At 39.8% G+C, this 24,027-nt stretch overlaps 3 protein-coding genes across 7 annotated transcripts; 2 read left to right on the plus strand and 1 right to left on the minus strand.

Moving 5' to 3' along the window:
- On the minus strand, window positions 1–8,104 carry stk25b (serine/threonine kinase 25b). 2 transcript variants are annotated; one of them, XM_032565449.1, is made up of 11 exons: window positions 7,900–8,104; window positions 7,092–7,322; window positions 5,355–5,411; window positions 5,155–5,263; window positions 3,049–3,206; window positions 1,849–2,034; window positions 997–1,142; window positions 819–918; window positions 664–735; window positions 434–570; window positions 1–354 (listed from the first exon to the last, which is right to left on the minus strand). In XM_032565449.1, exons 1-11 carry the CDS (start codon window positions 7,927–7,929, stop codon window positions 315–317), a joined length of 1,266 nt encoding a protein of 421 aa, XP_032421340.1. In that variant the 5' UTR covers window positions 7,930–8,104; the 3' UTR covers window positions 1–314. The 2 variants fall into 2 exon arrangements, with proteins under 2 accessions (XP_032421340.1, XP_032421339.1); XM_032565448.1 differs by having other exon boundaries at window positions 1–570.
- LOC116721609 (mitochondrial fission factor homolog A-like) lies at window positions 8,066–17,119 on the plus strand. 4 transcript variants are annotated; one of them, XM_032565478.1, is made up of 7 exons: window positions 8,066–8,179; window positions 13,069–13,290; window positions 13,453–13,631; window positions 14,413–14,504; window positions 14,581–14,778; window positions 15,614–15,689; window positions 15,898–17,119. In XM_032565478.1, the coding sequence occupies exons 2-7, from the start codon at window positions 13,077–13,079 to the stop codon at window positions 16,027–16,029; spliced, it is 891 nt and encodes a 296-aa protein (XP_032421369.1). In that variant the 5' UTR covers window positions 8,066–8,179; window positions 13,069–13,076; the 3' UTR covers window positions 16,030–17,119. The 4 variants fall into 4 exon arrangements, with proteins under 4 accessions (XP_032421369.1, XP_032421367.1, XP_032421370.1 ...); XM_032565476.1 differs by lacking the exon at window positions 8,066–8,179 and adding an exon at window positions 9,196–9,337; XM_032565479.1 differs by lacking the exon at window positions 8,066–8,179 and adding an exon at window positions 9,196–9,337 and having other exon boundaries at window positions 14,608–14,778.
- A 303-nt stretch (window positions 17,120–17,422) lies between these two features.
- On the plus strand, window positions 17,423–23,321 carry LOC116721606 (probable flap endonuclease 1 homolog). Its single transcript, XM_032565471.1, has 11 exons — window positions 17,423–17,721; window positions 18,614–18,680; window positions 18,822–18,924; window positions 19,134–19,188; window positions 19,280–19,341; window positions 19,428–19,564; window positions 20,349–20,409; window positions 21,116–21,247; window positions 21,328–21,473; window positions 21,569–21,713; window positions 22,671–23,321. Exons 1-11 carry the CDS (start codon window positions 17,640–17,642, stop codon window positions 22,722–22,724), a joined length of 1,044 nt encoding a protein of 347 aa, XP_032421362.1. The 5' UTR covers window positions 17,423–17,639; the 3' UTR covers window positions 22,725–23,321.
- Window positions 23,322–24,027: the final 706 nt, after the last annotated feature.

A 24,027-nucleotide genomic window follows, 5' to 3' on the forward strand; every position in this document is an offset into this window, starting at 1 on the left:
TCATTTTCAATAGACTTTATTATAGTAGATTTCTTCTCACTAACAGGTATACACAACGGTCTAAATGGCATGGCATATTTTTTTTGTCCTTTTTGTTTTAGTGTTAAATACTCTTCGTTTTTAAAGAAAAACTGTAAAAATATTTAATTGTAACTAATTATAAGATCTCTTTCAGGGTGTAGAAGGAAGGTGGCAGTGGTACGACAGGTGGTCTGTTTGTGGTCGTCAGAGCTGTTGTGTTCAGGGACAGACGGACAAAAAAAAAAAAAAAAAAAAAAAACGAGGCCGGGTCACGTTACATCCAGTAGGGGGTTTCACCGTGAAGATGGAGTCATGTTACCATTTAAAGTAAACCTGAAAGGAGAACGCGGATTAGCAGGTTACAGTCAGAGACGTGACGTTGGTTTTAGAACGTCGGTGGCGCCGGTGGCACCTGCACACTCTCTCCATCATGTGTGTGACCAGACGGTCAGAGATGCCTGGGAAGGACTCCTCTGCCAGGCTGAAGGCGTTCTCCAGTTCCTCAATGGCTCCTACTCCACCGCCGCTGGCCCGACGCTTGTCTTTCAACTGGTGGGGAAGAAAGGTATTGTCAATAACTGGTTATTGGTCTGGTTATGTCAATGAGTTGCAGTTGTGATGAGGAGGAAGAGTGTGACTTACCTCTCTGAATATGGGTGTCACCAAAGCAGACAAGCACTGTGACTTAGGTTGTCGTTTCATAGAATCTCCAGACTAAAGAGAAGGGGAGAGGCAAAGAGCTGAGCGACCTGACAGAGCAGCTGCTGGTTGCCTTGTGTGGCAGCAGGACGCCTCACCTCTGAGTCCGGCTGTGGGTAGCCCTGCTGTAGCTGGCTTATAGATTTGACTGTAGGGAAGTTCCACACGGGAGTCTGCTCAACGTCACCGTCAGCATCCCTGTAAGATGGAGGAGAATGAAACGCTGCTGATTCCGCGAGCGGCCAGAAATGCTCTTAGAGTCACGGTGGCACTAACATGTCTGAGTCGTCGGAGCTGGACTCCTCCCCGTGTCCCTCGGATTTCCAGCGCCGGTATCGGTCGATCAGCTCTGTGAGATACGTCGTCTTCTTGGTGTGACGCGTGATAAACTTGTGCTTCAGGAGCTCTTTGGCGGTGGGCCTCTGTGCAGACAGGACACGAGTAAAAAAACGACAAAGAATCACAATCCATTTACTTACTTATTCTTATTAGGGACGCACCGATCCACTTTTTTCACTGCCAATACTGATACAGATATCTGAGGTACTGAATTGACTTAAAATGTTTTTTTTTTCTTCTTTTAAGAAACACAGACATAAAAGTACTGAATAATAAAATCAATCTCATAACTCTGCATCAGTATAGCTCACCTAAGTACACAAACAGCTTCGTAAGTTTGGTCAAACATGTAAAAACAACTTTCATTTGTTCTGCCAGTGCAATTAGGAGTAGAACAGTCAATGTAAAATAAATAATAAAGAAACTGAAACTGACAGACACAATAGGTTGACTGTCTCGGTCAAACATGCAAAAAATAAACTCCAACAAACTTTCTTTGAAATGGTTCAGAAAGTGAAATTAGAAATTCTAAATACGGTATAATGTAAAATAAATAATAAAGAATGGCGTCACTCAGAGCACAAAACATAGAATTAGACTGAATAGACTGGGCACATTGTCACCGATGCCCAACCTAGAATTTTTTGCAATATCGGACCGATACGGATATTAACTTTGGTTCGGTGCATCTCTAATTCTTATACGTTTTAATTAGCGAAGCTCTCTTTTTCCACGTTGAAAAGCTCCAGAATTGTGAGCTTCAAGAACGGACGCAACTGTTGGACTCACAAAACGAGGGTCTTTGTTTAGGCAGGCCTCTACAAACTCTTTGAAAGGTTTGCTGTAGGGGCCCTCCAGGGTGGGCGGGGGGTTTTTGGGGATGAGGAACAGGACCCTCATGGGGTGCAGCTCTGAGTTGGGCGGCTCTCCTTTAGCCAGCTCTATGGCCGTTATCCCCAGGGACCAGATGTCGGCCTGAAACGGAGCAGAAACATGTCGTCACGTCATGCGACACAAAATGCGCTGCAACTAAGAACGAGACTTCAAATCTAAAACCCGCAATGTTTTCCCACACTGAAACACGCAAGAAAATGATAGATTTTAGTGGATTTTTATGTAATAAATCAACGCAAAACAGAGGGACGATGAAACACGTTTTTAACATTTTGATGCAACAAAAACCTGAAAAGTGTGGCGTGCATTTAAATTTTAGAATTAGCATCAGCCTTTACTGTACAGAAGCAGAACAAAATCTGTTACTGTTTCAGTATAAACCCAGATTTTTGTTTGTTTTTTCATGTTTAATTATTATTGTGATAGATTTTTTTGTTTTCTTAAATATTTTATTTTGTCTCTGAGATTTTACTTGTTCTAAAAATAAAGATTTCATTTCATTTCAGAGTTAGGTTCCAGAACAGTATCCTGAGCTTTAAGCATCTCTCTCAAAACAGTTCAATCTAGCTAATTAATCTCCCCTGGCAACCATAAACTAGCACGTTGTGCTAGTTTATGGTAGCATAAAGTGGTGTGTGCTGTGGTACCTCTGGAGGAGCTGCACCGATCGCATTTAAAGTGTGAAACTCTGAACAGCTGTCAGTCGTGCACTCTGAAAACGGGGCTTTTATGGACGGGAGGGGCAAGAAAAACAAGCTGCTGGTGAAAGTAACCTCAGAGAGTTTTCTACCCGCCGCCTCAGTGAACATGAGGAAGTGGGAGTTTGGATCAGATGTGAGTAAAAGCTAACTTCCTGGCGTCCAAACCAACAGAGGCTCAACCTTAAACTACAGCCAAGTAGTTCAGAGCAAAGCATATTTCTGTGTTAGCATGTCTGAGGCAAGAGTGGAAATATAACGTTTACCACCTAGTTTGAGTTCAGTTTCTAGAAGTGCAAAGCTGAAAGAGACGCTCGGCGTGTGTAGCAGTAACTCTGTCACGTCAAATGTCAGTCACGGTGCTTGTGTTTGTCGTTTGCTGCTGCTCCTCTCTCACCTTGAAGTCATAAGCCGACTGCTTGATGACCTCCGGCGCCATCCAGAACGGCGTGCCAACAAACGTGTTCCTCTTGATCTGGGTGTCTGTCAGCTGGCCGGCCACTCCGAAATCAGCAAGCTTCACGTCGCCCTGCTCCGATAGCAACACGTTGGCAGCTGGGAGAGAGAAAGAAAAAGAGAGGGAGAGAGGGAGCTCAATAAGCTGGGTTAGCCTTTGCTATCCGTTACAGAGGTTCTAAATGCTCCATGGTGAAACTGGGTCACCAGCAAACACTTGGTCTGGAGTAAAACTGCTGCAGCCTCATTTGATCAGTGGCACACTTCATCATAAACAATACAGGGCTATGATAAATATGGAAAATGTCAATTTAAATACATAAAATTAAACAAAGTTGTGTTTTTCTTATCTAAAGGACGTAGAGATAGAGGATCTAGATGGCTCCCTTTAAATGGTGCGCTCCCTGCTACACAGCTCCCTGCTGACTGATTTCTTGCCTAAGAAATCAGTCAGCAAGGTCTCTTCTTCATCCAGCGTTTAGTCTCCATGGTAACAGTATTATTGTACTTCCATTAGCGCTTGGAGGTTTACAGCAGATACGTACCACAGTATCTGGATGCATGTTCTGCAGCAGACCCAGTCAGGGAGGAACAATAAATACCAGGGCCATAAAATACCAGCTAATGGTTCTGTCCACTTCTGATCTGCTGTGAGAAAGAACTGACCGTTAGCCCCGCCCACGTCCTGTGGTTAACAATAGTAACCCCACCGTGTCCCAACCTAGCAACCATTCAGACAAAATAAAATAAAATGGGAATCTGCAGGTCAGGCTTTTTAAAGATCGGTGATCGGCCAGAAAACTGCAGTCTGTTCAGCCCTTATACCAAAAAAAACTATTTTACCTTTTCACATGAAAATAGCCCATATCAATATTCTATATATATAACAGCAAGTAATATTGATTAAAAGCACTCTAAAAGTTTATCATGAGTTAGTTTTCTAGTTTGTACTGGTTTAAACTAAGTGTGTTTTTCTCCCGGTTGGGAGTCGGCTAATCCCTAGCTTTTATATTTAGTCACTGGAAGATTCCAGAGAGAAACAAACGCCTCCTGCATGCACCAAAAAATAAAATGCATGCAGCCATTTGATCATTTTTGGAATGTCGATGGAAGGAAAATCTCATAAAAGCTATAGCTGTGCATGTATGGCCCAAATGTAAAGAAATCAAAATTTGACCCTTGAGAAAGATGGCAAAATCCTCACATTTGGTCATTTTTTCCTACTTTCAACTCACTGAATTTTAAGACATCATGTTTCCTCGCTAGCTGTACCCCACCGTAAGGAGCTGATGAAACTAAATGATCCACATCTTTCACTTCAGATGTCTCAACAGGAGCACTAAGCTGTAGGACTAAACTCTTCGGGGCACACCCTGCAGAGGAGCGGAGCAGAGTGGAGTCAAATGCAGTCCCTGAAACGTGTTGCTGAGAACAAGACACTGAATCTGTGGCTTCAGCACTAAAAAGCACAAACACTCTACAGAGGAGTCAAGAAGCGGGGAGAAATGATGCATTCATTTTTCTGCGGAATATTAAACGCACTAATAGTCCAACTTATTAAATGTCTCACTTTTGTCACTGTGGGATTACTACAATCGATCTATTTTACGAGTAACAAAGAAAAACATTTAAAGGGGCAGAGTTATGTGTTTTTCAGGCATGCCATCAGTTGTTACAAAAACACTTCATGTTTCAAATTTGACTTTGTAATTTAGGTGCTATACACAGCTGAATGGTTGCCAGGGGAGATTAATGGATTTCTACATCAAAGCAACACTCCAGGTATGTTTTTGATGAGAGAATAATGCTGTACCATGATGTAAAGCTAAAAAAAAGTCAATAAAAAAAAAAAGAAAGAAAGATGTAAATGAAAATAAAATACCAACGTGAATATGTTTAGCACCTACAGACGGCTGCGACGTTACAACCTCACACACGCTTGTGAAATCAAGCAGAAGAATGTGTGCAGTGTGACTGCGTGGCTGAGTGTGAAGCATCTGGTTCGGACTCGGCCAGCACCACGCGGTAGTCACACATCTTTCATTACCTTTGATGTCTCTGTGAATCTTCCTCTCCGAGTGCAGATACTCGAGGCCTTTGAGAATCTCCCGCAGTATCGTGGCGATGTAGGTCTCCTCCAGAGGTCCGGGGCGGAGCTGGGCCGGCGAGAGACGGGACGGTTTGGATTCTCGTTTTCAGTCTGGCTGCAACAACAGCGGGCTGTGTGAGACGTAGAAAACTTCTTACCAGATCCAGAGCAGATCCTCCGCCTAAATACTCCATGATGATCCACAGCTTGGTCCCCTACAGTGGGGAAAAAAAAGAATAGAGTATTAACTGACAGTAGTTTCACATTGTCTTTAACTTGTTTTTGAGCGCTTTACAATCCATCTCCTGGTTGTTATTTCAACGTTCTGTCAGGTTACAACCACATAAATTAGACTTATTTTTTACTTTTCTACTTATTCAGATTTTTGGATGTGACATTTTCTTTGTTTTTTATAATAATAATAATAATTCATTTATATTAACGAATGGATAAATTGTTGCTACTTCTTTCTTTTTTATTTTTTTAGATTGTTTATTTCATTTTAACTCTTTATCTGGTTTCCTTTTAAAGTCTCTTTGGCTGTCAGCACAACAGTTTGACCTCAGTCACATGAATTAAGTCTAGATTATGCTATAAATGTTGATTTTTTTGGTTTGTTAGCCAAAACCCAATTGGGATTGTTGGGATTTTGTGTAATAAAATCAGGCTGAAACAATTAATTGTGATTAATCAATTATTGAAATAATTTTGTAATTGATTAATTAAGTGGAGTATACAGACTGACAAAAAGGCAGCTTGCTGAAAGAACAACATGTTCAGAGCAGCAATTAAGCCAAAACTGCACAGAAAATATATGCATTTTGCATTTAAGAAAAATATCTGTAAATATGCTCTAATGTCTAATCAGTACTCTTCAAGTGACAGTTTTAGCTTCACCTGGTTCAAGTTCTGTAAAATGTATATATAGTAATTTTAAAAAACTACCACAAAGCACCTTTAGCTATCCATTTATTAACCAGTTTACATCAAGCAGAAAGGTCTGAGGAAACATGGACGCGCCCCTGCATGTTTCACTGTGATGATGGTGTTCTCAGGGTTATTGTGTCGGTTTATAGCACACGTTGCATTTTGCATGTCCACAAAAAAAAAAAAAAAAGCATCATTTTGGTCTAATCTTTTTCCACATTTATATGTGTGTAAATGAAAACTGGACTGGGCCCAGAATTTCCCCACCTGAGCTGTGGTTCTCTGCAGCTCCTCCACAGTTAGCATGAGCATAACAGTTAGCCTCAACGAAGCCGTTTGCTCTCTAAAGTCCTAACGCAAACCTCTGCAATATTCTCAGATCAATTACTATTTATGCTGAGGCTAAGTTACACGCTGGTGAACTCTGTTTACTAAATTCTTAAGCCAGTTTGCTCTAGTTCATTTTATTTAGGGGTATCAGAAAGAATGGGGCAGAAAACAAAATTGTGCCTACCTTTTTATTTGAGTTTTATTTATGAAGGATTTTGAAAAGGAAAGACACTTCACAGTTCTGTGCTACTTAGTGTTGGTCTATTTCACAGGTGTCAAACTCCAGTGGCCCTCCAGGACAGAGGGCCACTCCAGGACGGAGGGCCACTGCCCTGCAACTTTTAGATGTGCCTCTGCTGCACCACCTGAATAGAATAATTTGGTCATTAGCAGGGCTCTGGAGAACTGATCTACACACACACACAAAAAAAAGAGTGTTCTGTACCTGTGGCACATCTAAACACTGCAGGACAGCGGCCCTTGAGGACTAGAGTTTGACACCCCTGGTCTATTTCATAAAACGCCTCAATAAGACATTATTGTTTGTAGTTGTGACATGAAATGTGAAAAACTTATATTTTTGCGAGGCTCTTTATGTAGCCTGTTGTGTGTGTGTGGGTTTTTTTTTATTATCTCACCTTCAAATATGATCCATAATACTTGGTAACAAACGGACTATCACATTGGCTCAGGACTGTGATCTCCTGCTGAATATCTTCTATTTCATCCTCGGCTTCTTCCAGGTCAATAATTTTAATGGCCACCACCTCCTTGGTGCGGTTGTTTAGGCCCTTGTAAACCTCTCCAAAAGAACCCTTTCCAATCCGCTCCTGCTTGGTGAAGTACTCCTCCGGGTCCAGCTTGGTGTTCTGGATGAGTGACAGACAAATCTAAGCATCTTGTATGCTAATGAAAGTGCTTATGTTTGTGTGTGTGTGTGTGTGTGTGGGTGTGTGTGTGGGTGCGTGTGTGTGTGTGTGTGTGTGTGTGTACCGTGAGCTTGTCTCTAATTGACATAAAAAGCACAGAAAGCAATACTTAAATGTATATTCGATATACTACAGTGCTGTGCTGCAAAATGTTAATAGAAAATATGACTAGCTATGTCTGTTTTACATTACTATATTAAACATTTGAAATAACAGCAGCAAATAAACTCAAAGCTACGAGGTTGTCTCAGCGTACAAATATATCAACTGCAAATGCAAAATTATTGAGAATTTAAATTATAAAACAGCACATTGCATTTTAAATTATCTTACAAAAGTGTCTAAAATCGCGTGTCTTGCAAAATGTGATGATAATAAAAATGGTACATGTTGTGACAATTGGTTTAACCGTGTGCCCCGATGTCTTGGACCCCCACCCAACCTTATTCCTGAAAAGCCTGACAGCCACAGGAATTCACTAAACAAAGGATAAGAAAGGTGGCGGGAGGTTCTGTACCTGGTTCTGCAAGTCTCCAAGGTGTGCCATCCCTTCTGCCGGGTCGGACAGAGCGACAGTCACAGCTCTGTCTTTCCAAACTTATCAGTCCTTACAGTTTTCGTCGCTTCCCGTCGCTGCTCTCTAGGAAGCTAGCTGAGAGGCTAGCCGAGCAGATAAACACCCAAACTGCTGCCTTTTAACGGGGCTGTCACCCCGCGTACCGTGTTCGGCCTTCAAGCCCAACGGAGGACCGAACAGGCCCGGCGAGACAGCGAGCTACTGACCGACACGCTCCATGGTATGTTCTCGGTGAGGACGGAGGGAGAAAAAAAAGCTCTTTCCGTGAATTAATATTTAATTCATTTCAGGGAGCGCTTAGCCTGTTGTTCATTTAAAGCTTGAGGAAGACAAAATAATGGCTCAGACCGACTACGCATGCGCTGTGTGTAGGAAGCCGATGGAATTCTGGGAGGTGTATTTCTACACTTGTAGCAGAAAGTTTTCAACCTGATATTTTTAATAGTTATGCTAAAATTTTAAAGCTGATGTGGAGATATTAAAATGATGTTGTTGTTTTTAATTAAATAGTGTGGGGTTGTAATCAATAATAGCTTATTTTCATGTAGCTAACAGATGTCGATCTGCCGTGAAATAAACAACATTTTTCTATGAATTGTAATTGTTCTCCAGATTTTAATATTGTGTTGTTTTAATAAAAAGCAACTCATCTCGGAGCAGTAGTTACATTCACTCTTAAAGATATGATTAGAGACTAAACGAGTGGCATTAAGGTCTCCACTTAATGCCACTCAAAATCAACAGTGTGCAAGAAACTTATAAAACTATGATGCAAGGTTCATACAAAACAAAATACATAAGCACAATCTCATATGTAAGTCCTTCTCCTCCGTTCTTTACTCCCCCATTACTGCATAGATTAAAAATATTTTCTTCAGTATGATCAGACCGTATTTTGACAATAGAACTGGATAACGTAATAGTAGAACTGGATAGATATGTAAACAAGAGGACAAAAAGGGTGCATACAAAATTATGGAAATAGTGACCTAATTAGGGTGGATGTGTGCATGTTACTCATTCCAATAAATAAAAACTGAATAAGCGGGAGGCATTTTGTAGATGGCCATTCTCTATTATTTATTTCGCCGGATGATTCCTTAATAAAGAAGCATCCTGCTGTAATGTGAGAGTAGTTTTATAACCTCTTTACCACCTAGTATAGCGGCTCTCGTTTCCGCGAGCACTGGAAGTCTCAAGCTCCGCCCCCCGCAGTCATGCACGCGATTGTGATTGGAGCAACAGCCACTCTTTACTTGCGTTTGGAGTCGTACAGTTGCTCGCTGATTGTCTCCAGCAGAAGCTGTTTATTTAACGAATGGAACATTGATTTGACATGACATTTTAAAGCTTGGACCAAAAAAAACAAACCCAAACCGTAAGTAGTCACGCAGGGTTCATAGCTCTGTCCCTCCATTGGAGACGGTATGCGGTTCTCAGCTCACGGCTTTGCTAACATACCAACGCGGGCTACTGTTCATGGCTTCCTAATGTTAAATAGTGTGTTAGCCAATTTTAGTTAATTAGCGTAATGTTAGTTTATATTCAGGCTGAACATGGCGTCTTTCATTCTGTGACATTGAAAACGCGTGTCAGCAACAGCTACACTCATGTCAGTGTTATGTAATTCAACGCAGTGCTGCGAGAAACGCTGTTTTTCATCCAGTATTTATGAAGCATGGCTGTTACACCCCATATCTTTCACCACTGTAGTCCTCTCAGCCACTGCCGGACAGTCTCTTCAGACGAGCCAGACAACATGTTGTGACTACACGGCAGCTTCTAGGCGGGGCTATCGCTGAGCCTGTCCAAATTAGCCGTAAATGATTCTGCTCGAAATAAATTCAACCGCTTAAGCAGTAGTTATCCACTGGCATGGAGAAGGGCAGCTTTATTGAAGTCGTGTGACTTCATAATTTCTACCATTAGATGCTATAGTATGTGTGTATGAGGTTACAAGAAGAAGAATCTAAGTGTTATTAATAATTTATAATAAATAATTCAAAAGATGAATTGGTCAGTCCGCTTTGATGGATGCCATGCCAGGCTTCTCCTCCTGCCTCAGCCAGAGTCCCTCCTGTTTTCTGTCAGAATGGCACTGGGGCCTACCAGACAGGGAATCGTGGGTAACCCCACAGATTAGTGGGTGCCATTTAAAACCAAACCTTTCATTTCATCTTACCCACTCCATTCTTTTGCTTCTAGGAAATATGTGTCAGTTGAATTGGTAGAGATTTGTAGGTTTGGTTTTAAACTCTAGCTACAGTCTGGTGTTCGACAACAGGACCAGACTGCAGTGGACAATCGGGTCTACAGAGAGAATCATCAGGGCTTATTTTATCTCCATCCTGAACTTGTACAGAACTAGGGTCAGGAAAAGGGAAGCTAACATTTCTGCAGACCCCACACATCCTGGACACAAACTGTTTACTTTCAGGTCATTGCTACAGAGTGCTATTTGTAAAAAAACCCCCAAAAAACAACAAAAAAACAGTCAGTACTGCGACAGTTTCTTCCCTCAGGCTGTCTGATGAACACCCTAGTAGAGTCAGTGTTTCCACTATAAAACAAATGGCGATATTTCACACCATTTTAAACAAAACCCATCAGGTGTGCATTTATTTTAATCTCAAAAGTTTTTATATTTTATATATTTTTACATCAGATTTCTTGTTTCCCGCTCTCTTGTGGCCACAGGCATGTATGGAGCCCTCAAGGGAAGATGGGGGGAAAACATTTCTTTTGCGTTCCCTCGCAAAACTTTTGCATTCCCTCGAAAAAGGTTTTGTTCCCTCGCAATACTGTACTGATCCGTTCATGCGGCATAATTGAATACTGTAAGTAGGCCTGTCGCGATAAACGATAAATCGATTAATCGTACGATAAATTAAAACTATCGACGTCATTTCAATTATCGGCATTATCATCTCTTCCGGCCTTTTTCTCTTTCTGTTGATGACACCGAATGAAAAAAGGCTCAACTCCGGTGCTCTCCACTGACCCTCCCTTCCTCATTTCCTTAGTGTAAAGCCCAGCGCACACTACACTATCTTAGAGCTGTCGGCCGATTGTCGGCCCATTTTCAAAACCTGACAGACCACACATTAGCCGACAGAAATCCTAGATATAACGGTTCGATCGGGTTCCTTCCTGCCGTGTGGTGTCCAACAATGGGCACAAAATAACGGCTACAAGTTCAGTGAACTAATTTTAAAACCAGGCATTAATCAACGCTTTACTACAATCTACCTGCAATGCATGTAACTAGTGTCAGCGTAAAGTCCTGACTGAATGAAAATCATTATAACCTATTTACGTCACGTTAACGAAGAACAGCTGAAAAGTTACCGGGTTTATCAACTGCGGTAGCAATTTCGCTCCAACTCCTCCCCTTGTCATTTCTATATTCTTTGCATGTTGAATAAACATTAATGTTGTTTCCACGTCGGCTGGACTTCGGGTTGCGCTGTGTCAGCTGTTTGGGATTCCCCGACGTAATTTCCCCTCAGAAAACACAGAGGAGAATCCGCGCTTTCTGATTGGCTACCTGTCACATTCAACAGGCTGCGTTAAAGATCCCAGTCGGGGAAAACCCTGATTTAGATCGGAGCGGCAACGACGATCTACCATAACACACCACACAATCTTAGAAAGATCAACGTTTTAAGATTGTCATAAGGGGAAAAATAGGAGCAAAAAATCATGTAGTGTGAACTATTGCATCAGGTAGTCGATGTGCCTATCTTCTCTATTTAAATCTAATTATTACTGAAGGGCAACATAATGTACAGACTTCATAATCTGCACTCTTTTTTTTGAATGCAGTATTTATTTCCACTTTTACTTTATGTTGTTTAGTTTTTATCAAGTACATTTTTTGTTAATGGAGACTGAGAATCCATTTTGTTTTTGGTTGTTTTGTTTATTTTGTTTATCAGCTCCAGTGTTAAATATTCTTTTGAAAATAAAGTGTATCTATCTTTGGCAGGAAATCACATGCATTATTACGTCATTTCCATTAAATCAGTGTAAAAAGGTCTTCAGACAATATTATCGTTTATCGCAATAATTTTTTGAGACAATTAATCGCTCAGCAAAATTTGCTATCGTGACAGGCCTAACTGTAAGCCTTTCTTATGGTGGCCGCCGTACTTTCTGCTGTAATATAAGGTTATGTGAGGTTTTTCCATGAATGTGAATATCTCTTTATGAAATATCTGAAGTTTTATATCTTTTTCTTTAGGATAGAAAGGCACCACAAACCTATGATATAAACAGAAACTTTCCCTAATTAGGAAAGAAATAAAAATACATCCTAATTTGGACTTTTTTTGAGTTATTATTGTGGGGTAATAAGTCATCTGACAGTTTTGATGGTGTCTCTGTTGTGCTGGTTGTCTGAATTGTTTAAAGGGCCTCTTTCATGTTCAGTTCCATCTCAACCTTAACAGACATAAACATGCAGTGAATAAATCGATTTTCAATCAGTTTTTTGCACCAAAGACTTAGTAATAATAATAATAATAAACACGTTTCATTATTATAAAACACAGCAAACTAATGATGGTAGAGGGCCGCACTGGGTTACAAGGAGATATTAACAACCTTACATAACCTAGTATTAAGGCAGAAAGTACGGCGGCCACTGTAAGAAGGGCTTTCAGTATTCGATTATGCCGCATAACTGATCAGTAGATTATTGTGAGGGGACTCAAAAGAAAAAAATTCCATGTCCCCTGGAGGGCTCCGTCAGCATGTGCTTCTTCTGACTTCATTTTGAACATGTTACTGACACAGGAAGCGGCCAACTTCAGTCAGTAACAACATCCACAATGAAGAGTGTTTTAGTCACTGTTACCCAGCCATGCCTAGGTATGTTCTGATCCCTGATTGGGAAAACATTAAAGTTTAGAATTTTTCTGATTGCTCGTGAGAAATCAGGCTGATTTGTACTTTAGTTCATCTGAAAGTAAAATAACTTGAAGGCTTCATTTGCATCTGTAATCTTGTAGGTAAGAAAATCAGAATGTCTATATGTGAGAGACACCGAATCCCAGCAACATATATTCAAAAAAACTTTTTTTTTTTTTTTTTTTGTCTATTTGACAGCAGGCTGGATGAGTGGGCCAAGTTTTACCCCGCCTGCTGAGGTGGCTGAGATAAACCGCATCCATTATGAGCTGGAGTACACAGAGGGCATCAGCCAGCGCATGCGAATCCCTGAGACCCTCAAGGTGGCGCCGGAGAGCAGATCGGGGCCCGCTCTGCTTCAGCCACCTCTACCGGTTCACACAACTCTGATGCAGGTTCCTGAAAGAATTGTTGTTGCAAGTAAGATACTGGGTTTGTGTCATTAATAATAAACATTCAAAATAAAACATAGATGCAGCAGTTCAAGTTGTGGAGCTGTTGCAGACCATGCAGGACAAACGGCTCTAAAACCATCATCAGTGGGATGCTGGAAGTGGTAAAATAAATGTCCCTTTCTTGCAGGTGACAATGGAGAGTCGAGGTTTGTTCAACCAAGAGATTTAGATCTAATTCAGTCAGTTCCATCGGTGGACCTCCTGAACATGAAGGCCCCGCCGCGTGTCCTCACCCTTACAGAACAGCCGCTGGACTCTCTGGAAACAGACCAAGCTGCCAACTCACAGAGTAATCCCAGCCAAACTGTGAGTACAATCAGACTCTAGTTTTGTGGATTGTAATATAAACTCTAATAATCAGTAAGCATCTGAGCACCAAAAATCTGGAACAAACTTCCAGAAAACTGCAAAAAGGCTGAAACACTTGAGTTCCTTTAGATCTAGACTAAAACTCAACTGTTTAGAGTTGCTTTTGAAACCTAATCATGAAACAATCAGTAATATGATGTGCAAAATGTAATGCCTGTGTGATGACTGTGTTCAAACACACAGTCATCGAACTGTGTGTTCGATGACTTTGTAATTTTGTGTTTTTATGATGTAAAGTACTTTGAAATGCCTTGTTGCTCAAAGGTGCTATACAAATAGAATTTGATTGATTGATTGATTCTATTTATAATCTCTGCTAGTTCTATGTTATTGGAAATTTTACATCTCATGTTGAAATCCCGGTAATATCTGGAAGCTTCTCTGGACAGACCAGTGCATACAGGCCCAGTCAGTACAGTCAAAGCTGTCAGTTTTATCACACTGGTCACTGAAAATCTTAAGTGGAGTGTTACCAAAGAGAGATCCTCAGGACCCACTGTCCTGTGTGTTTTAGGCTTTTCCCTTCTGTCACACATCCAACTTACATGAATGTCCGATTAGTCTTCTGCTTCACGTGATGGCATGCTGAGACGATCATCAGCAGGAAAGCTGTTGATTTTGGCCATTTAATGATTCAGGATTTTCAATAACACGTGATCACTAAATCTTAGCTTTAATGTGAGCCTGGAATTCATTGATCTCTTTCCGTGTGTTACAGGCCAGTTATAGCACCCGCTCTCGGAGGGAACGCAGTGCAAGTGAGAACATACCAGGTCGTCATGGCAGCCATTGTAGCAGAGGGGATGTAAGGTAAGAAAACCTGAAGCGCTGCTGATCCCTAAAGGTCCCTAAAGTCTATTTGTCATCATTGTTTATTAATCTACAGGTTCTTCCAACCTTCCCCCTGTGCTAGCGTAACCCCCTCCCCCTCCGCCCCCCCTGTCCGCCTCTGTCCTCCCCTCTGTTCTCCAGAAGACGCAAACATCAACCTGTATACAGCTGCCGGGTTTCTGTCTTACGTTCAGTCAACGACACGCCGTGCTTACCAGCAGGTCCTCGAAATCTTGGACGATAGCCACCGGAGGTGAGTTTTTTTTGGTTGTTTTCTCCATAAAGATGGCCAGCTCTGATCGTTTGAATTGAATGTATATACAAACCTTGGCAGCAACAACTGCCATCAACTGTCTGTAATTTTTTACAAACAGTTTTTTACATCAATTTGGAGGAATTGGGGATCACTCTTCTGTGCAGAATTGGTTTATATCAACCACAATGGAAGGTTCTTAAGTTTGAATGGCCTGTTTAAGGTCAAGCCACATCATCTTAATAAAATACAAGTCTGGATTTTGACTGAGCTGCTTCATAGATTCATTTTGGTTTTGATTTTTTAAAGCGTGAACTAAAGGTCAAGAGCTCATAGTCAGACATTGTCCTTCAATATTTTTTTGCTAGAGAGCAGAATTCACCGTTCCATCAGTTAACCTTTAAACCCCTCCAGCTGTCATCACTCTACACTAGATACAATGCAATACCCTTTCCAAAACTCAAGAGTTTGGCAATTTTCCCCAAACTCTTGAGGATCATCAAGATGTTTTTGGGCCTTTGTTTAGTCTCTTTGGTCAGCAGTGGTTCTTGGCCCTGGTCCTCTCTAATGAATGTGATTTTTAGCTTGCTTTCCTATTGTTGAATCATGACTCCTGAACTTGATTGAGCCAAGTAAGGCCCGCAGAACTTTAAGTGTTCTGGGTTCTGCAAAATTGCAAAAAACTGTAGTGATTGATTAATGAAAGCAATTTGGTTACTGGCCTAAAAGAACAAGAAAATTAATGTTGTTGGATATATGTATATTGAATTTCAGAGTATTGTTCGGGATGCTGGTTATTTTATTAATGTAACCAAAGATGTGTTAATTTCCACAGAACCCACTTGGACTTGGCTTTGGATATGAACCCTGACGAATCTGGCTTAGTTGATGCTTCATCGCTTCGGCGTCAGGTAATGTGTCCCGTAATCTTAAACTCTGTCTTTGTCAACATTTAACTCTTTTTCATTTGAAATGATTAGGTCTGAAACAGGGACTGGATGTGTTAGTGTTTGGGGAATTTGTTAGGTTCCCTACCACAGCCCAGCAGAGTTAGCGCTCAACATTTTTTATTTTTTTTTAAAGTGTGCAAGTAAACATTGACATTCTTGTGCTCCCCAGATTGTGAAGCTCAACAGACGTCTGCAGCTGCTGGAGGAAGAAAACAAAGAACGCTCCAAGCGAGAGGTGGTCCTGTACTCGACCACGGTGGCGTTCTGGCTCATTAACTTGTGGATCTGGTTACGTCGCTAAACCAGGATACAGCCCGAATCTCCAAAAACACTGGAAGTCAAAGTAAATCCTTGTTCAGTCAGCATAGGTCTCTTCTGGCATTCCACAATAATTAAAAAAAAAGAAATGTTGTTTTTGTTTGGGTTTTTTTATTACAGATTTCAATATTATCTCTGACTAGGTAACCCCTGAACCAATGAAACCAGAAAGTGCTCAAAATTTGGAAAACGTAAAGAGCTACAGATGCTTTCTGGATGTGCTATGTACACTCAGTATACATCATGTTCTTGCTAGTTTTTACCCACAAAATGAAGGCCAGAAAATGGTTGATTTTATTTTGTGAGCCACTGTTGTCAAATGTAAAACTAGTTATCTGACTGAGTTAAAATAATTTTACGGTGGCTATTAATGAATAATCCTGACACCAAACACTGAGACAAAGCTCACTACAAGTCAGTTAAAATGTTACAAAAAAGGGTAAAAATAAAAAATAACAGTGGTGTTCAATTGACAGCAACAACCACTTTGCAAATATTTATAGTACTAAATATTTCATAATATAATTTAAAGGAAGAGTGTTCATAATATCAATTCCCATTTTACACTCGAATTATTTTCATCTATTTGCATATTTTGGACAACAGTTTTTACCTTGGTTTGAGCAAAGTAACCTTTACACATGTAGGGAGATTTAAAGGCTTGAACAGAAAAAAAAGAGACTTGTACTAGTAAAAACAAAACTCATCTGTTACTGACAGGCCTCTGTTAAACTGAGCAGCACGTGTTTGAAAAGACTCACAAGACTAACAAGGATTTCTTTAAGTGACTAAAGTTTTAGGTTTCGGACCTAGGCTGAAATGTAGGTGCCCTGCTGTGGCCATCACTAACCATTCGTAAAGTGTCAAAATATATAATAATTTTGCAGATGCCATAGCCATTTCCCTGCATGTCACATGTTTAGGAGATTCTCATATGTTTTATCTGAACTGTGTATCTGGGGTTTGGGGGGAAGGCTTACCATGATCTGTTACATGAATATTTTGCATACTATTCACAGAGCTGGAGCTGCTTTTGTTTTGTTTTGTTTCTCAGATTAAAGCCATTAATCCTATTGTTTTATTCATTATGAATTTTGCTGTAAATCCAGGAGCCAATGTGTTCATGCTCAGGTGTAGTAGATGAAGACTTGTTTTTGAATAGCATATATTCATCTGTTGTGCATCCTTCTTATGGGAACATTACATACATATGTATTAATATTTATTTAAAGCGAGGATACGTTAGGTTAATATTTTGTTTCTAATTTATTCATTTGTGAAATGTCTGTAAATATTATTGCTATAATAAATGCTGGAGGTCCATTTCCTCAAAACCCGTCTGTTTGCTCAGTACTGACCCCTACCGTCCACTTTGGCGACGTGCCGAGATGAGGAAAACGATGTTGTGTTTAAATGGCTGAAATTCGTTGAAGATAAAAACGCATTTTAGTCAACCGCTGTGTTTCTAAACGGATACAAGGTCGATTTACCGTGAGATATACCGAGAACCCGACGCTATTTTTGTTTTATTTTCTCCTTTATTTTTCAAACCGGAAGTGGGAGAAAAACAAAACCCCATATGTGATTAGGAGGATGGGGATCACTAAACTGGCTGATTTAATTCGTTCTGAAGCTCCAGATGCAGTTTCTTATAAGGATATCAGTGACTATACAGGTAATACAGGACTGAACGCCGACCAGCTTGATCTGCCTTAATTATCTCTAACAAAGGTTGCTAGCAGCTAACGTTAGCATTCACAAAGCTTCTAAGTTGATTATATACCACAAAGCAGTCACTTTGATGCTAATTAAATCAGTAAATGACGTTGCAGTGCTTTTACATGAAGTCAAATTCAAAATCCTGTTATCTGGTCTCACCCTAGTAAACAGTATGTAAGCTTAAACTGTTGCCATATGTGGAAAAGAACCTTCTAGTTAAATATCTCTGTAAGGTCTAATAATTTATTAAGAAATTACACAAATAATGTAAATAATAGCCATGTGCTGCTGAGAAAATGCATACATTTTTTACTGATCATCAGGAAGTCTAAACAGCTATAGTTTAGATGTGTGCCATACATAAAATACATTCATAAATTATCTTATTTTTATTATTCTTACGTTATTCTGGGCAGGATTATAAGATCTTCTCCAAACAGTTCATTTTTATGCAGAGAACTGTCACGGATAAATCCACAAATATGCATAAATTGTATAAGTTCACTCGCAGATACAGTGGTTTATGGAACCACCTGTAAGCAACAATAACGTGAAGTAATTATGATTTCGCTCTCATGCAGGGGTGCAGCTAAGTACTTTCAGATCAGAGGTGTTTGCAGAGAAATGATCTAATCAAACAACTTTCCTTTTCACATTCAAAGAGAAAACATCTTGTGATTCATTTATTTATCAAATGAAATCTTTTGAAACCGATTCTTTTTGTTCGGCTTCAAGGAAATATCTGTTCAGTTTGTCCTTTGGGAAATTATGTCAGTGACGGAAAACAGTAAGTTAATAACTCTTGTGTAGCTTCATGTTCATTGCGCTGCCGCTGTATTCCACCCCAGGGAAAGTCATTGCCTTGGATGCCTCAGTGGTTCTGAACCAGTTTCGAGCAGCAACACCCTCTTTGAGGTGAGAGATCTTTGAGAAATACTTGTCAGAAAAAATACAAACACCTGTACTGTTAAAAAAAAAAAAAAGTCTAACAATTCAGCTATAAATGCCAAAATAGCTTCTCTTCCATGTTGATGATGTTGGGTTTCTTCTCCACAGCCCTCTGACTGGACTCTTTTTCCGCACACTGACCTTCCTGGAACACGACATAAAGCCGGTCTTTGTATTTGATGGAAAGCCTCCCGTGGAAAAGACACCTGTTGTAAGAAATATTTACAGCCTGCGTGTTTTGAATTGTTTTTGGGGAGCATTTTGAGTCGGAGAACATTTGTGTGGGACCAATGACCATTTCCTGTTTTGCTCAAATCAGCACTTTAACTGGTCTGCTATAGAAACAGCAGACTGACTGTTGACTGATTCCAGATTTTTTAAAACAATCTCTCTCGCTGATTGAGACTTGCTTTTCTGCAGCTGGAGAGGCGAGCCGAGGCAGCTGGTTGGAGCTCCCCCAAAAGAACAGGAGAAGGTCCACATGCACAAAGAGTGTAAAAGGATCTTTCTTTATCATATTTAGATGTTTCCAAATTCTGATGTTATTGAATCATTCTTTTATGCAGCATCAGCCCAGACTAAGGATTCCATTGAGCTACTGAAACGTATGGGTGTGCCTGTCATCCAGGTACAACTTGTTTCAGCTTCCACCATCATGCATTTTCTTTTTTGAATTTTTTTTTCATACTTCATACACAGAATTCTGCCTTTCAGGCTCCAGGGGAAGCTGAAGCGCAGTGTGCCCGGCTGGTGAGAGACGGGGTTGTGGATGCAGTGGCCTCCGAGGACATGGACACGCTGCCCTTTGGAGCAAACGTTCTCATTCGTCAGCTGAATGCTAAGAAGGACAGGTGTGGATTGTTGAAACTGCAGTATGTAACTTTTATAAAAATGTACATTTATTTTACATATTTGTCAAATCTGTCACTATGTTGTAACAGTAAATTATGAGACAAATAATCTGAAAAGATCGATCTCCTCCACCTTCTCCTTGAGCTGCTAATGCCGTTTGAAGAAATGCACCAACCAAAACAACCAATCAGAGCCAGGAGGAGGGTCTTAGCTCTGTCTGTCAGGCTTGTGTACGGGATGCTAAATGTGCTAATGGTGGAACAACAATTTACTGTTACAGGAAAATTGTTTATCCACCTTCATTGCTAACTAGCCTTAGCATTGTTAACAGGCTATGCTAGCTGCAGCATGGAAGAGAGCAAGGAGGGGAAGGACAGGAGAGCCTGAGCAGGGCCACACAGATGGTGATTGACAGCCATAAGACCCGCCTCCTGGCTCTGATTGGTTGTTTCTAGTTAGCACTGGGAGAAGGTGGAGGAGCTCGATTTTTTTCACAGACTATCTGTCTCATGCTGTAGTCTCATGACATAGCAACAGTTTTAACAAATATGTAAAAAACATTTTTTTATAAAAGTTACATACTGCAGCCTTAAAGTAGGTAATGTGTGTGTATATATACAGTATATATATATATATATATATATATATATATATAAGAATACATAAGAATATATATATATAAGAACAAAGTAAAGTAGTTCCAGTGATACAGAGTTCAGTGCCTTGCTGTATTAGAGAGATGGTTAGTCTTATCTGATTTTGATTTTATGCTCATGTTCCCAGTGAAGTTGTGGAATACTCATTACCCAGGCTGCTGGAAAAACTGCAGATTACTCATGAGGAGGTAAGAGCAAAACATTGATGAACATTTAGCATAAGTTTCTGTTATTCAAATCGTTTAAAGCGCGTGTGTCAAAGTCAAGGCCCGCAGGCCAAATCCAGCCTGCCATAAAGTTTTGAACATTGAAAATAACCGTTGTATGTTTAAATAATATTTTATCCATCAAATGAAAGCAGTTTTCAACAGAAGAAGCCTAGGGCCACGGGGGGGGGGGGGGGGATCTGAACTTTTTTCTTATAATTTTGACTTTTATTTCCCCCAGAATTGACCAGATTTATTCTGACTTTAATCTTCTAAGATCAAACATCAGGATTCTCAGAAAAGAATGTCAAAATTGTGAGGGAAAAAGTGAATATTTTGACATTTTTCTCAGAATTATGACTTTTGATCTCCGAAGATTAAAGCCAGAATTTGTTCTTTTTTTTCAGTGGCTACAAACTTCTGCTGTAGTTTTCATATGTATACTGCCAAATTACATGAATGTGAAATGATGTTCAGTATTACAGAACTTCTTTGTTGTTGGGTTTGAACTCTAGCTTTAAACCCATTTGTTAATGGGTTTTATCAATACGTTTTACCACAACCGGCTCTTTGCGGACATTCATAATCTTGATATAGCCCAAAATAAAAATAGTTTGACACCCCAGGTTTAAAGTTTTGTGATGAATAATCACTTTTTTCCTGTCTTATTTTGCAAAATGTCTTTTAGCTTGTTGACCTTTGTATTCTGCTGGGCTGTGACTACTGCGACAAGATCCCCGGTTTAGGTCCGAAGAAAGCTCTGACTCTCATCCAGAAGCATCGCACTATTGAGAATGTGGTGTTGCACATCAACAGACAGGTAATCTTTAGTTTTGATCTACTTCTCACTATACAGAAATTCTTTTTAAAAAAAAATCTAATGTAGTCACATACTTCCAGACCTATCCTGTACCTCTTTTATGGAAATACAAAGAGGCCAGGAAGATTTTCTTGGACGAAACAGAAACTCCAGCTCCTAACTTGGTGTGGAGGGAGCTGGACGAAGAAGCCGTTGTGGACTTCCTGTGTCACACCAAACATGTCAGGTACAGATTCATAGAGCCTGTTTTTCTGTTTATGTCCACCTGGGCTGATGTGGAGCCAAAGGATTTGTTCCATTTGCTCCCGTGTGCGTTTTTAGGGAGGAGAGGATCCGTCATCGCATGAAGACGTTTCATGAACATCGAGAAAATAGGCGAGAGGAGAGGAAAAAGGAGGAGGCGGCGGGACATATGAGACAGACGCAGATGGACTACTTCTTCAGAGTTACCAGAAAGAGAGGACAGGTGAGGAGAGCAAAACGGGAAAAATACACAAACATATGGATGAATATTTAGAAAACGTAAATCTTCACCACTTCATCAGTGATGAATTTAAACTTAGTCATCCCCAAACATGATTGCAAATGTGTTTGGAGCTTTTATTGTTTTTTTATTTGTTTGTTTTGATAATTTACTGAAGAAGAATTAAAAGCATTTTATTAGATGCAGTGTTTTTTATTTTCAGCAAAGAAAAAAACATGCCATTTATCCAGAGAGTAAATATTTACAATAGTTTTTATCCTTTTTCATAACATCTGGAGGTATTTACTCTGACATGCAGTATATCAGCTTCTAAGGGTCAAAGGTGTTCCTGAAAGGGTGGTGAGAGGGGGCCGTGGCCCTCTCAGAAAATTTATGCTAAATTCATGTTGTAAAACCCAAAAAATAAATACATAAAAATTAGTGTACATGTGTATGGAGTTTGCCGCAGTTTGTTGGCTTTTTGTTTAACCACTGCGTTTTGAGAGCGGAGCACGGTTCTTAGTGTTTCAAGACGTTGCACAAGTAGGATGTTTTTGATCCTATTAGAAAGAAGTCCACTCCCTTGGAAGATGAGCACCCATATAAATGTATCAGGATGCTTCACTGTTGACACACTTTTTCTTTGTTGCACAAACTATTTTGCAGGTGTCCTAGACAATTAGGATTATTTGTCAAAGAAAATAACTTTGCACCAATACTCTGCTCTCGACCTGCCCACTTCCTGCATAATTTCCGTCAGTCTCTGTTGTTTTTCCTGGACAGAAGGGACTTCTTTGCTTCGCTTCTTGTTACAAACCCGACTGCAAAAGTCTTTGTCTTATTGTGTGTTCAGATGCACTCACATCCTTAGAGCAGAGGTGCTTAGATACATATTTTCAATGTTGAAAATCTGCTATTTTGACGTCTAAACATTTTTCCTCTCTCTTTTTTCCTCCACAGCCAATGCAATCACTTTCCTCATTAGGTGACAGCAAAAAGAAACCTAGATCATAATAAGTCTGCTTTTATTTTATTGTTGTTCCTAAATCGGAACAACTATATATGAAAAAAAACAACAATTCAACCTGAAGATTATGCTCCGAGGTAAATATTCCATACAAAAATAATCAGGATGCATTTTCTTATAACAAATTATTATCCCAATCCAATAATTTTGATAGTATAATTTAATCAGCTGCTGATTCATAAATAATGTGCAGCTAAAGAAAAAAAGCTTAATTGACAGAGAGCCTATTTTTGATACAATTAAAAGAAACCCAACTGAGAATCATGAAAATATACTGACCACAACGCCGCATCTGGAACACCACAGCCTCCGACAGTACAGTACTGCGCCCGTGTACGACCAGCGGTGTTCAGAAAACAACACGATTCCATTTGATTTCTTGGTCCATGCAGCAGTTTCCTGCAGAGCTAGTGAGACGAGCAGAGCAGGAGGTGTGCGGCCATGAAAGAGAACAGAGTGACCACTGTCAGGGAGGCCAAAACCAGGGACAGGCGACGTCTCTTCTCTGGATATTCAATGAGCACCTGCTGTGTAACAGGAGCCAAGACAGACACCAAAGGCTTGAATTTTAAACTGTGTCCGTTGTTGCTTTAATTTCAGAAAGAGAAAGTGAGATCGCTAAGTCCACATATTAAAATGAATATTATGCAGAAAAAAAGTGGAAATCCTTATTTATTATTATTATTATTTTTTAATGTCTTTATATGTAATTGTTTTTCTTTTACAATTAAAATGACACTGACATCAGATTATTTGGTTATGTGGTGTTTTTGTGACTTGATGTGAATTGTTTTAATTGCTCTTTTGTGGGACCATTTACTACAGAGAACCAAACGTTTTTGTTAAGTATATAATGTGCCAGTCTATTAAATACACAAATATCAAAATCTTTAAATCATGTCTTAAAATCAGATATATCCTTTTTTTAGGCATTTATTTCCTCTGCTACATCTCATTATTAAATAACCTAAACTGCCACTATGCCTTTTCAAATAATTCCTAACATCTGATTGGCTAACAAACAACTACCAATATATGACTGGTGTTTGATTGGTGACAAACTATGGTTTGTATCAAATATCAATCATAGTTGCAAATAGCAGCTTTGAACCCAAGCAGTGACTGAGTTGAAATAAACTGATTACCTACAACAGACAATGTAATTTTGTCAGAATTTAAGCATATTAAATATAAACTATGAAGTATTTTCTGATAATTATTTATTAATGAGCCCTCCTTGATGTGTGTTTAGAATCCAGATAAAAAAAAACACTTTATGGTTAAAACTAT

The sequence above is a fragment of the Xiphophorus hellerii genome, chromosome 6, assembly GCF_003331165.1.
Source record: "Xiphophorus hellerii strain 12219 chromosome 6, Xiphophorus_hellerii-4.1, whole genome shotgun sequence".
NCBI classification, from domain to species: domain Eukaryota; kingdom Metazoa; phylum Chordata; class Actinopteri; order Cyprinodontiformes; family Poeciliidae; genus Xiphophorus; species Xiphophorus hellerii.